This window comes from Aptenodytes forsteri, unplaced genomic scaffold (assembly GCF_000699145.1).
Source record: "Aptenodytes forsteri isolate BGI_AS27 unplaced genomic scaffold, ASM69914v1 Scaffold325, whole genome shotgun sequence".
Taxonomy (NCBI): domain Eukaryota; kingdom Metazoa; phylum Chordata; class Aves; order Sphenisciformes; family Spheniscidae; genus Aptenodytes; species Aptenodytes forsteri.
The window spans coordinates 376,708-391,624 of NW_008795575.1; the positions used below are offsets into that span (position 1 = coordinate 376,708).

Genomic DNA, 14,917 nt, shown 5'->3' on the forward strand with positions numbered 1-14,917 from the left:
CAGCCCTCTGCCATCCTGCTTTGGCAGCTGTTGCCACCAAGAGATGGGAACCCATCTCCATATACACCTTAGCTTCTTGGTGTTCCATCCCTTAGCAGTGATTTCCAATGCTGTTTTTCTCATCCTGCTGCTGTTCCCCTCCCAGTCCTCAGCCCTCTCTCAGCCCAGCTAGCAGCTTTCTTCCGTGGGCTGGTGGGATTATGGAGTTTTCTACTGCTTGGGTCTTGGGTTGAGTATTAATTTTACCTGGTAATGAGCTGGATGATTCTGTACAATACATTTGTGACTGTCTTGATGCTTTGGATTACACAATGCAAAGAGGATAAACGTTATCATGGGATGCTGTGAGGAAGATGATTTAACTTATTTCAAGGCTAAGTGCTTTTTGGCACTGTTTCATGCAGCGGTGGGGAGTGGTGAGGGTGGCGAGACAGCAGGAGTGTTGGCCAGAGAGGGCAGTGCACTGTGAATGATGCATTTGAATACTGAGAGTCTGTGTCTCTTGAGTGTGAAAAATGCTGCTTGTCATCTCCTCAAATATTTATGGTGGAGCCTGAGGTATTTCCAGACCAGCCAGTAAAGAGTAATGATCTTTCCTGAGGTTTACTCATCTGGCCGCAATAACCAAGTGTGGAGAGGCACTGCAGTGGCCAATTTGCATCTTCCCTGCTTAAGTATTACCATAACATGGTCCAGACCTGCTCTGTCCTGAGATGTGCAACACCTGCCTCTTCTTATATGAGACCACCTGGTGTAAGAACTGCAGGGAGACATTTTGAATGGATGCAGCATCTTTGTGACAGTAGGAGCCTGGCAAGGGATACAGCTATAGGCCGTGCTGGCACCTTGCAGGTGAACAAGGGTCAGGGTAAACGGCGCTTTAATTCTTCACCGCTGCACCCTGTTTTGAGCAGTCTGCAGTGTGGGGTGATGCTCTGTGGGCAGAGTCCCATTAAACACTCTCCCTGCCGTGTGCTTCAGTATCCCTAGGGGATATCTGTTTCTGTTTCTGACCGTTGTACCTGGGTCACTGAGGCTTTTGTTCTGTTAGAGCAGCTCCCTGGGAGGAAGCGCAGCCCCATCCAGACCTCGCTGAACCAGCTGTCTCTGTGACTTGCTCTGCTGAGTTTCATGACGTGTTTTCCCATCCTGAGGATTTTTGCCAGATTGAGATCATAAAACTTCAGCCTGCAAGACGTGCAGAGGCTGGAGAAGAATCAGGCTGATTAATTTGTCATAATGGCAAAGAGTTCTTCTGTCCTCCTTCTCCCTCATTACAGAGACAATCATTCATTTTCCCTGCAAATTTGTTCCCTGCAAATTTGTTCCAAGTTCATTGTTACCTGCTGCGATCTGACTTTGGCTGGCGTTAATTATTTGCAGCAGAAAAGCTGCATCATGAAAAGATATGAGATTCTGCTTGCTTTCTCATTTTCTTTTAGTCTTTCCTCAGACTGTGCTTAAAAAAGAGGGGAAAGACAGGGCAAAAAAAAAAAAAAATTTCTTTCCTGTTGTTCCTTGCTCATCAACCTTTTTAACAAAGCCATCATTGCAAACAAGAAAGGTGGGAGAAGCATGTGTGTTTCTTGCAGAAGGGGTCAGGGAGCAATGACTTTCCACGTGAGCTTCGTCTCACCAAGCTAAATGTCCTATCAGCTGTGAATCCTTTGATCCTTTCGTGTTTTTGGTTAGTATAGGAGAGCTGGACTACCTTTATTTGCCCTTCTGTTAAGCCACAATGGAAATTAAAGCCTGTAATATAGGAATGATACATAAGAGACCTAAATTTGAATTTCCTGGGGCCTCTGCTTTGACTCTGGGGTGGAGACTTGATGAACAGAGCCAGAGGTTCATCCAGCAATTGCAGTAGGCTGATGCTATGAGATAAATGGTGCTTTTTAATTATTTTTTCTCTCTTTGTTGTTCCTCCTTCGAGCCAGGTTTGCCCAGCTGTGGCACTTGCAGCATTTCAAATCGGATTAGGTGGAATCAAAGTGAAATCGGCACAAGCTGAATGTAAAGACAAAAGGAAGGAAGATGCATTGAAGGCTTCACCTCTGTGCTGTTCCTCTTCTCTTTCTAGAAATACAAGATGTATCCCATATCTGGCTTGCATTTGAAGCATCTTCCTGCTATGTTCGGTGATAAAAGTGACTGTGAAGCCTGGCTCGGTGCTGAGAGATCAATCTCTCAAGTGATACTTTCATCCTTTATCAGCTAGTTGAGGAGAGCTATTTTTTCCCCCTCTTTAGAGCAATGAGGAAGAAGCAGAAACAGCTCTAGCTGTGCAGGATTGATTGAGCCAGTCCTTACTCCTAAGCAGTGGATATTAGAATGGGTTAAGCAGCTCAGCCAGCTGGATCTGTATGTTTGGGCTCAGTCTGGGAGAGATGGACATGCCCCCTCAGACCATGGCCAGTGTGATCTTGGCCGGCTATAGCTCCAGGTGAGAGAGAAACATGTAACACTGTGTGTCTTTGGGATTTCGTGCAGCTGATGGGACAACCTGGGGTGGGTGACGAGCCACAGAGCTTTGTCATCTTCAGCACTAAGAAATCTCAGTCCTCCTCTGGGCTTTCCTTGTTTAATAACAAGGTTCAAAACTGACTTCTCAGCAAACCACCTTTATGGGCAGGAAAATAATATCTTAGAGATACCAGATGTCACCAGCATAAAGAAATTCTTACTGATGGTTTTCCAGGTGAATCAGTTGCTTGGTTTCATCTCAATTCCAGCACTTTCCAGTGTGATCTCTCTGTGCCCCCGGGATGTGCTTTCTTTCACCTCCTTCAGATTTTCTTCTTGCCCAAATGAGGTGCATTTCCATGCTTTTCCTTCTTGTTCCAGATGGGTTTTCTAATCAATACACTTTGCCTGTGTTCAGTGGTGACCTGGCCCTGATTTTTAGAGATATTTAAAACCAATGATTTAACAATACTCTACATGCATTTCTAGTCATGTTTTCAAATCAGTAAGTCAGAGGCATCAAATTATTTTTAGTTTTGCCTGCAGGTTTCTCTGCACTTGAGGGTTTTGTCTCTGAATGAGAATAACCATACCTTGGCTCATCTAATCAGTAAGTCAGAGGCATCGAATTATTTTTAGTTTTGCCTGTAGGTTTCTCTGCACTTGAGGGTTTTGTCTGTGAATGAGAATAACCATACCTTGGCTCATCCTGAATTCTTCCTGGGGCTTACTGTGGTAAAGATATCTGATGCTATGGTGAAGATATCTGATGCTGTGGTGAAGATATCTGATGCTATGGTAAAGAAACTGATGTCCTTGCTGATCTCCTCTCATTTTGTTTGCAGCCCTTCTGGGTGCAAGGTGCTGGCTATGGACACAGCTGAGCCTTGTCCTCTTGGGTTTGCATCTTCCCAGCTATGGGTCATGACACCTCATGTCCAGGCAGCTGGAAATTGCACTATTTACTGTCTATTTACTCCTGGATTTATTTCATATTTTTCTTTCCTAAGCCAAATTTGATTCTACCCTCCACCTATATTTCTAACTCACCACCCAGGTTAGTGCACTGAAGGGAATGATGCTCTATCTCCTCTCCCCCATCCCTTCCCCTCACCCCTGTGTGCTGCTGTGAATAATTCAGCCCCTGCTGTGGCTGCCTTCTCTCCTCTCCTAGAGGAGCTTTTGTGAGAAACACCAAAGGTCTGTGCCTTTGAGGTGGCTGGCCTGCAGGGCGTCATCCCTGCAGGATTGCTGCTCTCCTGCTGCTGCCTCCCTGGCAGCCCCTTTCAGGCTCTTGGAGCCGTGTTGTGGGCTGAGGTGGGTCCTTTAATCTCTAAGAGAGTTCAAAGAGTTACTGGTGCTGCTGTTGATGACGGTTCCCTAGTGACAGTGCACCCTGCTGAAGGAAAATGCTTCAGGAATCGAGGGAAGATGGTGTCTGCTGCCTCTGCTCAGATCCTGAACTTTGCTGTTGTACTTCAGATACCCCCCTTCCTATCTGGTGTCCTGCCTGCCTCCCTCTGCACTGCCCTAAGTCACCACAGCACCCACAGGAGGGATAAGGATGCTCAGCAGGTCCCCAGGCTCTTCCTGCGTCTGCACCCAGGACACCGAGCATCTGCTTTTCTCTCTTTCCACTCCCCGCTGTCCATCTTGCTCCTGCTTACTCTCCATGGGCTCTCTCTCTTTCTTTCTGCTAGGACTCCCTCACTGCCTCTGTCTCTCAGAGAACAGGTTTGCAGAAGGTAAAATAAATGTTTAGCACAGCCAAGGCTTTGTGTCCTTAGTTGTATAAACAGTTACAGTCATAAAGGTGTCGGGCTTTTTTATTGCATCCAGCACAGGCTTCCCCTTATAAAGGATTTACTCCTCTCCAGGAGGACAAAAGACAGAGATATGAACCTGCGGAACAAATTCTTTCCCTGGAGCAAGAATCTGCTTTTCTATAAACACGTGGATGCTGATGTGGTTAGTGAATTAAATGTTAGGAGTATTAACCGGATCAGACCCTAGAGAAGCAAGCCGCAAGGGTTTTGCAGGACTGTGTGTATGAGGTAGCAAACTCAATCACACAAGTATTGCAGGACCTACAGAATGGCAGGAGCAGAAGGAGGGTTGGCTCAGCATGAATCTGCCTACCACGTTATTGTAACTGGCTTCACCCAAGCAGTCAGGATTTGGTTGGCTTAGGATGAGGAGGCAAACCCCAGCATCAGAAACAGAGACCTGAGAGGGAAAGGAAAACTTAACTGAAGGCTCTTTCCCTATTTCCTTCTCACAGTTGATTAACCAAAAGAAATGGTAAGAAATGGACTTCCACCTTTAAAATGTAATTAAGTGTTTCTGCTTGCATGTGGATGCTCTCAGGATGCCGGGAGGCTTGGAGGTGTGTGCGGTCCCTGTGCTGGGAAGTTACCCTAAGGCACTCCGGAGGCTCTCTTAAGTGATGTACAGCCCCCGAGCTGTGGTTGCAGCCTGCCAAGAGCACAAGAGACTTGGTTTTACTGAAAAATATAGATAGTATTACATTAATTTTACCTCTTTTATCATCCAGCATGTTCATATGTCTGGGGTCCTGCAAGTGCATGTTCTTATATCTGCGGTCTCTACAGCCTCTTATGGAAATTCCTACCTCAGCGTTGCTCTTGCTGAAGGCTTACTGAAAGTTGGGTGGATAATTGGCACAACATTTCTTTTGAGGTTCCTTCCTTGCTGATTGTAAAAGGATGGACTGAAACCAAGAGGAATCTTTAACACTTCACCTCTCCTCAACCAGGCAGCCCCCGAGTAGCTCAACACGCATGATTTTGTGCCACTGCCGCTCTTCTGGCACATTTCCCACAGTGATGCTCCTCTGACTTGCATGTCAGGCAGCCAGAGGGTTCCTGTTTTCCATCTTCTACCTGCCTGTCCCTCACTGCTCCTGAGTGACGTGGGCTGCTTAACAAGCTGCTGACAAGTATCAAGTCTGTTCTTGGGCACTGCTCCACATTCAAGCAACAAAGCTTACAAATTAAGCCTCCTGTCTTGGCCAATTTTGTTTCTCCACCTGGAGAATTCATTTTGGCTTGTGAGTAACTCAGTCAAATGTCTGCAGTCCTGGCTGGTTCCTTCACCAGCAGCTCACCCACTTGAATTATCTGGCTCCTCTCCATTCTTGAGGGCTACATTTCTCCAGTCAGGACTCTGTCCCTAGATGTCACGTGCCATCCAGGCTCAACTTTGCTCATTCCTTTGATGTACTTGGGCTGGAGATTAAGTCAATCCTAAAACTGATTGGGTTTTTTTGTTGTTTTAGACTTAAAATTCTAAAAGTCCTTTACAGCTGCTTTCTGGGAGTCCTTGGTGGAGTCCTTCTGAGTTCTGTGCTTCTTTCTGCTCACTCTGAACAGTGCTTTAGATTCAGTAGACAAGGCTGTTCTCCCATTTTAAGGTCTGAGATTTCATGAGATCACGTGTAGCTCAGTGGTATTGTTCTGAATGAGGAGCTAATTACCTGTGTTGTTATCGTGAGCGCTATTAGTGGTAGCAATGACAGTGATGCTATATCATCTCTCTCTGCCTTTTCCCTGCGAGGGGAAAGCATTTCTGTCTGCTTTCTAAGCGGAAAACCTGAATTGCAGAGGTTTAATGGTGTGATCAGTCTTGCAGCAGGCTTGCTGTTGCTGGCCCTGGGAGTGTGCCATGAAACCCAAGACCAGGAGGCGCATTACATGATGCTCCATCTCAGCTCTCTGCTGTCATATAGGGAAGTTAATCAGAGACTCAGGGGATGAAGGTTGTGGTTTGGTTCTGGTTTTTTTTTTCTCTCTTTTTGGTTGCTGTGACAGTATTTTTAATTTAGTCCAGCATGGATAAAGTACTTGTAAAAATTTCATTGGTTTATAATCTTTTACTGTCCCTGGTGGTAACTCATGAGTTGGACCTTGTCTCTTTTGTGGCTGGGGGGGCTCTTGAATTTCCCTGAAGTGGCTATTCCAGTGCATATTTACACTGAGATTTATTTTACTCTTCCACCCACCAAAATGATAAGCAACAATCATCTATTTTCCTGGTGACTTTAAGCACCAACCACTCTTGAGAAGAAAAATGTGACACTTTGAGCTTGACTGGTATGGCATATGGTTTCCATGATGAATGCCCTTCCTTTGAATTCTGTTTGTTCCTGCTGTCTCTATAAAATCAGTTATTCACAACTGTCATGTTGTAACTAAAATGCATTGTAGTCATCTACTCAGGCAGAGCTCGGCTTCCTCCAAAGCAGCGGCTTGTGTTGCTGTGCTGCGTGTAGGAGTACCGACCTTTCAGCTTTCCTCCTGCTAATGCCTCCTCGGACAGTGCTGAAAGATGAATATTTTGGGGGGCTTTTGCGGCACATGGTGGTCGACAAAAGCCAAGGATGAGAATGGGTGAACATCTCTCCATATTCCTCGTTCCAGAATTGGCCAAACTGGGGAGGGCCAGCTATGAAGAAAGTCCTGGAGGTAAAGCTGGGCAAGAGGCAGCATATTTCCTGCTCAGGTTTCCTTTCTGGTGATTTGGGAGATTTTTGCAAGTCAGTGGCATAAATAGCAACTATGCTGAATAAAAGAGGAAACTTATATACACCGCCACCAAACCTTCCAAAGGGACTTTCTGTGTTTTCATTTAGAACTGGCAGGAAAACTTCGGCTGAAATATTTTTAGATTAAATATGGCATTTTGATAGAAATTTTTCCCTTTTTCTTTGAACATATTCTGAAATGTTGTTGAAAAGCTCTCGAACAGAATTTCTGGGAGTTTTCCAGTTTGCTGCAAATGGAGAACATTTCAGTTCCTGATTGGTGATGAGCATAGTGGAAGAGACACACATGCATGCTTTTATTAATACATTTCATAAAGAAAAGCACAGTCTTCTGACAAGTTCCAGCTCCATCAAACCTCTCCTATCTCCTGGAGATAGGAGAAAGAGCAAGTGATGCATTCCTTCACCAGGAAGACCATACATCGAAACCCTCTAGCCTTCAACCTGGATGATTTTGCTTACAGCTCTGTAGCACTCAGAAGACAGACAATGAGCAGAGGCCCAAGGTACTGTCTTCTCCTGGAAGTTACCTTCCCACCTTCTACAGCAGCGCCAAACATGCCGGCTCAAGGGAACAGGAGGGCACAGGTGGCTTTAACCTCAGCAATGTTCCTCACTGGTGTCTTGCAAAAAGCCTGCATGGCTGTACTGAAACTACTGAAGGTTTGCAATTTAGCACAGTTTCTCCTTCATTTTCTTGTGTGTTTAAAGTTGAGATTAAAGGGACAAGTCCTAGGTAGCTTTTACTTTCCTTAGGCCAGATAGGAGCTGGCAGAGGATGAAAGGCTTTGCAAGGAAAGCTCTCCCTTGCCTGCTCCTGAGGAGCGAGGGAGCAGTGCCACGGCTCATCTGCTGTCCTTCCTGCCCGCTGCGGTCCTCTATGAAACTCCCCACTGGGTGTTGCCTCCTGCTCCCATCCGGCACAGCCCAGCTCTGGGAAATTTGTGGTGACACGAGACTGTAACGCAGGAAGCGTAGCCCCTCCACGTTTGGCAGTTTATAAATGCATGTTGTCACCTTGTGCCGTCTGATCTCATTCCTCCCCCTCCAGAGAGAAATCAAAACTGAGAGGAGGCCCATGGCCCTGACCAGCAGGCACTGAACCAGAAATGAGAACATTAAAAGGAAGAGGGAGAAAATCGGCGATCCAGATGACACGTGCAGGATCCCGAACAACCCAGCAGACACGTGCTGAATACCAAGGACGAGCTGTCGGTTCAGAGCGATGTTTCTGCTTCCTCCATTTCAAGGATGGGGTCATGGGCTGTGCTGTCAGGTGGGGGACAGGAGAGGGGAGTCAGGAGACGGGGATGTGCTGCCAAAATCAAGATAATGTCTCAGCTGAAGGCAGCTCTCACATCAGTGGCTGGTACTGGTGTGTGTCACAGTGCTGAGCCAAGTTCTCCTTGCAGTCCCTTCTCCATGGGTCAGACAGTCCTGCCAAACAAGGCAACAGTGTTAGCTTTGAAGGGTAAAGTGTGGACTGTGAATATAAACCTGCCTCTGACACTTGCAGCTCCTTTTTCCCCATTCTTCCTCCTTCCTCCCATCTCCTCCTCCTTTCTGGCTTCTGAAGCACTTGTGTGGGTAATGAACGGGTGATTAGGTGGGATTTTAGTCAAGAACAGTGGTTAACTAAAGGTTTGCAACAATTAACAGTTAACTGAAGATTTAAAGGACACAGGAAAGTTAAGATTTCAAAACGTCGAGTGAGCGAGCTGCTGGTATACACGAGGAACAAAAGCCTGATTTAACCATATAGATTAGGCTATTATGGGAGTCACTCTAGCATGTGCTCAAAGCGAGGGGTTGCAGAGCCTGGTTTAGAGCTCCATAAATGCTAGATGGGCACTTATATCTCCAGGTGGGGCATCAGAAACTTCCCAGAGGTGATACAAATTAGCTTGGGGAAAGACCCAGAGTGGGTGTCTTGGGGGTGGTGGCTGCACTATTGTCTCAGCATCCTTTCAAACTAGGCAGTAGGATGTACTTGGACAAGATTTTCGCAATGGTTGGATGAATCTTACTTTCTGACCTCCCTGTACAGTCCTGTGCTAATGATTTAATGTCAAGTTACTTGCTTTCCATGTGATTTTAGCAAATAGCAGGATCATTATTACCCTCAACTCAGAGCACGTGGGCTATTTCACCTTAACCCCAGAGTACGCATCATAGAATCATAGAATCATTAAGGTTGGAAAAGACCTCTAAGATCATCGAGTCCAACTGTTGACCCAACACCACCATGCCCACTAAACCATGTCCCTCAGCGCCTCATCTACACGTCTTTTAAATACCCCCAGGGATGGGGACTCCACCACTTCCCTGGGCAGCCTGTTCCAATGTTTAACCACTCTTTCAGTAAAGACATTTTTCCTCATGTCCAATCTAAACCTCCCCTGGTGCAACTTGAGGCCATTTCCTCTCGTCCTATCAATAAATACATCCTCGCTTGTAGCTCTCATTTGACTTGTGTTTGTCGAAGTCGGCTTAAGCCTGGGACAACTCAGAGAAAGGCTAACAGGGAAGAGTAGATCTCTTCCAAGACAGAGAGACTGCTGGTGCCTCTGTGACATAATATTGTGCTTATAGAGGAAGTTCTGCTGTGGGGTGAGTGGTGTGGAGGGATGGAGGACAGTTTTTAGTGCTGGGGATAATAATTTGTATTGCATGACTGGACAGGTGTATGTGGTTGTGCATCAGATCTTGTTGTAATGGATATAGTGTGGCCCCAGAGCAAAAGAAGTGGGTGCACATGGCAGTTTGCAGTCCTATTTCGGGATGAGAGAGGCAGAGAAACAGCTGAGCTACAATCAAAGTAGTATTTTGTTGGACGACAACATGTAGCGTGCTGTGGTTTCTACTCACTACTGCTGTCATCAACTTCACTGGCTTCCTAAATACGATCTGAAAGATGGAAGAAGGGCTGCATATTTTCCCTGACCACTTGTGACGTGCTTTCTCATTCTTCTCTCTCCGTAGTGAATTTGCCAAAGAACGAGAGAGGGTAGAAAATCGTCGAGCTTTCCTGAAACTCCGTAGGCAGCAGCAAATTGAACGGGAACTAAATGGATACTTGGAGTGGATCTTCAAAGCAGGTAAGGCAAGGGATCTCCTGATCTTGGTTCAATATGTTTTATGGCAAGTAGAGTCTGGTGCTGACACAGGACAAGGGCCCCAGAAGTAGTCCTCGGTGTTGCTGGCCATCGAGGTAACCCAAGACTAGAGAGGGCCCAGCCAGCACTTGTTATTTTTGTCTTGTTTCTGAGCAGTCACACTAAAGTTATTGCAAAAGATCTCAGTTTGGTTAAGCAAAAATAAAGGAGCTACGCCAACTTTCTTTATTGTTGAGATCAAAGCAATTGTCTTAATACAGTATAATATAAAAAGTGATACAGTGCCCAAAGTCTCCACAGTGGGGAAGCTGTTCCCTTATATGAGTCATTTATATTTTATTTACTTTCCACCACAGCTGTTTTACAAGCCTCTCTTGCTATGATGGTAAAATACACTGGAGTGTCATGAGCTACAAAGATCACTTTTGTGAAACTCACCCCAGCACATATTAACATTGCTTTATAACTATTATAACTGAACGTTGCACTTTATTGCAAGTCATGAGCAACTTTACCAAGGACCCAAACACATTAATTTAACAAAAAACACCATGTTTTCTTTTCCTTTTTATCGGACAGTAAAGCTTACCAATAACCTTTCTGTGTTACAGGGTAGCTGATATATATATTGACATAACCACAGTGCAATTCATTCACATAGCATCAAGAAAACTTCTGGGGCTAATTTGCTTCCTTGCTTGCTTTTCTGAGAAGCTGAAACATCTGAGTAAAGTGAAAATGCCTTTTAAAACAGTGATGGGGAGAAAAAGAAGTGGTGGCTTCTCGAATAGTTTTTCAGGTGCCTTTCTAGGCAGGTCAACTTCATCCTTGCCCTTTACAAATGGGGAAACTGAGGTCCAACGTTATATAGTGACTCGCCTGACGTCAGCCAATAGACCGGTGGCAGAACTGGCACTCTGCGGTGCTCCTAAACTGTGGGCTGGCGCCATACTAAAAGCCCTGTCATCATTCCTTGGTTTGAAATCCATACTGATGTGCTAAAATGTGCTTGCGCAAGCAAGTAATTGTATGGTCGCAACGATTCATTGCAACATTGCACATGCATAAGCTGCATACACGCTGCGGCCAGAGCGTCCTGGTGCTGTTCTGTGTATAGGTGGCTCCTTTTCTGCATTTGCGGCTTCTGTTTTATGTGCACAACCCGGGTGCCAGTATTTGGAAGAGCATTTTCACGTGGCTCCTGCTGCTTTGCTTCTGCTCTCTCCTCTGAAGCGCTCTGCCAGCCTGTGTGCCCAGGGGTGCGGGGCTCTGCCCTGCCGCGGGTCCCCTGGGAGCACTGGGGGGTGGCTGCGGTACCTCCCCAGAGGCCAGTGGTCTGGGCATAAGTTTTGACAACCTGGCCAGAGAGGAAAAAGACTGGAGCATTGCAGTGTAAAATAGGAAGAAGTAGCAGCAGTTTATATGGTGGCCTGAACCCATTATTTCCCATAGCGCCATACAGAGTGACGACCGAGTGCCAGTTGTATTGATGGACTTTTATTCACTGCGACTGTTCAACAGCAACTGTCCTCAATTGGGTAACCACGCTTCATTCTGTGGTTCTGTAGGATTCAAAAAAAGAATCATTCACTTTCCTTTCCATTTAGAATTTGTCTTCCCATTTGTTTACAGCTTTTGTGCTACCTCAAATTCAAATTAATTAATGCTTTATCCAGTGGCTGGAGCAGAGTGCACCGTGGTTCTCCCTTGGCTCTAGTGCCATCTTGCTTTTCAGGCTCTCGGGATTTCTCGGTCTCTAAATCCTGGTCTCCCCATCAGTAAAATAAAGGTGAGAATTCCCTTGCAGGGATGTGGGTTGCTTCATTTCATTTTGGTGACGGTTCTGCCAGGAAAAGCTATGCAGAGGTCATTAGCTGAACTTGTCTGAAAGTTGAGGTGGAGAAGTTATAAAATATACAGCCAATCTCTGCTCCGACTTTGCATCCCTGTGGGAATGGCTGGTTATTCTATTTCTGTGTTGCCAGTGCTGAATAAATGCCACATCAGTATAGAGTGAAACTGCTGTAAAATGCCCATCTTTTTATTTTGTCTAACAACACAAGATCCAGAAGGTTTTCTGGAACAGGAAAGTATATGCAAAATAGCTGCATCAGGGAATAATAAAAATATTCTGTAAAAGCATTGTTGAAAATATAATAGGAATATAAAAAAAGCTTCCTAGTACCGCTGAATAATAACAATAATTAAAATCAACTTAGCAGTGTTAGTAAATCTTTGAACACAAAAGGTAGCATGACGGCTAACCAAAACAGAGAACCGAGTGTTTAGAATTCAGGCGCTGAAATTTGGGACCGTGCCGTCGATGGGGATTTCCCATTTCTGTTTTAGAGGCCAGGATTTCAGCTATGAAATTATCATGAATTTCTGAACTAGACAATCAGTATTCCTTGTCCAGGACCGTGTGTGGGACAATGGCCAAAGCAAACTGTGTGGGTGGGTGGGGGAAAACAGCCAGGGAGGACGGTCAAAGACAGTCCAGCCTGTACAGAAATCTCTTGCACCAGCCCCAGGCAGTGAGATGTAATAAGCTGTTGCATAAAAGAAAGATCAAAAGCTCTTGGTATTCTGCTCTCATGTAACTCTGGAGGGTTTTGTTATTATTCATGCAAATATTTAATTGTTTTTAAATCCTTCTAGTGTCCTTGACCTCATTGAATCTTGTAGCAAGGAGTTCCACATGTTCACAGTTGGTTTGATTTTAAAAAACAAACCAACCCACCAAACGGTATGTCCTGTCCTCGATTTTAAGTGTTGCCTTTCTGCAGTGAGAGGAAGAGCTCAGGAGTGCACTTCGTATTTCTTTTTATTACTTTTCTTTCTCTGATCTCTCTCTCTACCTTCTTTCATCTTATTTTTTTCTGCTTTAAAGCATGCAGAACCAATCTGCTCAATCCCCTCTCTTCCCATGGAAGGCTCTCCAGGCTTCTGGTATTTATAGTGTCCTCCCTGAGCATTTTTTTTGTTCATTCTTTCTCATTTATTTTTGATGCAAGGTAGGAATGGTGGAAAGCTGCATTCCAGTGATTCATAAAGTGGCATCTTAATACTTAATCTGACTGGTTTTGCTCTGCAATGTTTTACATATTCTGAGTAGTTGCTGGAGCTGGAAAGGAGGTTTCCTAGTTCTCAGTAGTGCTCAACTTTTTACCTCAAGGGCTGTAACTGGTTTAGGACCAAGGAAAGTATTTGAGTGACTAAAATCACTCCTTCATCTGTACGCTACCTCCCATTTGTCAACAATGATTTTAATTTAATGTTGTGCTCATCGTTTATTGACTGCTCTTGAGTGTCTTTAATGTTTCTCACAGCCTTCTCTATTAGTAATCTGAATGACGTTACATTATCTCTTGCTGTACATATTGCATTAAAAAGGTAGTTCAGATAAAATTTTGGGGTCGTCTACTATCAACCCTTTCTTATACTGAAATTGTAGACCATTTAGTCCTCCAGAAGAAAACAATGGGTCTTTGTTTTCTACCTCTTAAGTGCTGTCTGACTCGAGTGTGTTCCAGACCTGGTCTAATGACTTGTCTTACGTTTGTGTTGTAAGAATGAAACTTCTTTAATAGCCTGGCTCTTGAGTAACTGACTTCTACATTTTCCTTTTTTTCTGTTGGTACTTTTAAATTTTTTCCAGTTTTAAAGTAAGAATATAAAAAGGAAGAAAATAATAATAAAAAGTGCTTGTGAAGTTTCCAGTGAGGTACCTTGGCACAGCTGAAAGATTTTGGTGCCAGCTCACTATTGATAAATCACCAGAAGCGCAGCTATGGTTGAAACTGAAGCAAACATAGCTCAGTCTGTTTTAAATGTGGATTGTTTAATATAGTCAGCAGCATATCTGCTTGAGGGATCTATATCAAGGTGTTTTAAACAGTGACAACCTTAATGCGCAAATATTTGTGTGAGTTATACTTAATACAGGAAGCCTTAATTGATGAAGTGCTTAACAAATGCCTTCTTAACAAAGGGTTGGGGAACGAAAGAGAAAATTATAACACAGATAACGTGCTGCAGTGTTGAATTTAGACGTGCATGACTTGGAAGAAAAAAATCAACCCACGGTCTGACCAATTTCCTTAGAGTTTGAATTTACTTTCTTCACTTAGGACTATACAGAGGTGAGGTATGAAGTTTCTAGCTTTACTTATTTCTCAGGTTTATGTTGAAGATTGAACACATAGGGTAGTCAGGAGGGTTTAAATATTTTCAAATGAGATAACGGGTGATTTCATGTAAAATTCCCATATCATGAGGCCAAGATTAAGCAAGAAGGAGAATTGTAACTCAGTAGAGTCTTTTTGAGGATGTCAAGAAATGTCATGCCACCTTAAATGACTTATAAATCTGTAAGTGTCTTCAAATCTGTAAGATTTTCAGTCTTATAAAACTAGCGCGAGTTACAGGCCAGAAGCAATGATCAAATACTGTCATTTCTTGCATCTCACAGAATTTAGGCCAAAAATTGGTAAATATGGTAATTACTGTGTCAAGCTCATAAACATGGACCCTCTGTATCGTTTAGAAGTGAACTGTATGGATCAGTTAGAAACAGACCTGTAATCTTAAATTTAATCTTGAAGAAGATTAAAAGACTACCAGTTTGATGCCAGGGCCAGCAATAGATGCCCAGAGCCTGGAGAAGGAACACAGGTCAGCAGGAGAGCGCCTGAAGAGCAGCACAAAGGAACTCCAGCCAGTAAGACAGCTTCATCGGGGGCCCAACTTAAATGCCTCTATGCAAACACAC

At 44.4% G+C, this 14,917-nt stretch overlaps 1 protein-coding gene across 1 annotated transcript in view; it reads left to right on the forward strand.

The window, feature by feature from the left end:
* CACNA1B (calcium voltage-gated channel subunit alpha1 B) overlaps positions 1 to 14,917 on the forward strand; it is a 313,074-nt gene that overhangs the window by 146,578 nt on the left and 151,579 nt on the right. Inside the window, 1 exon segment of the mRNA XM_009282246.1 lies at positions 10,013 to 10,128. Within this exon segment, the coding sequence (XP_009280521.1) occupies positions 10,013 to 10,128 (116 nt within the window).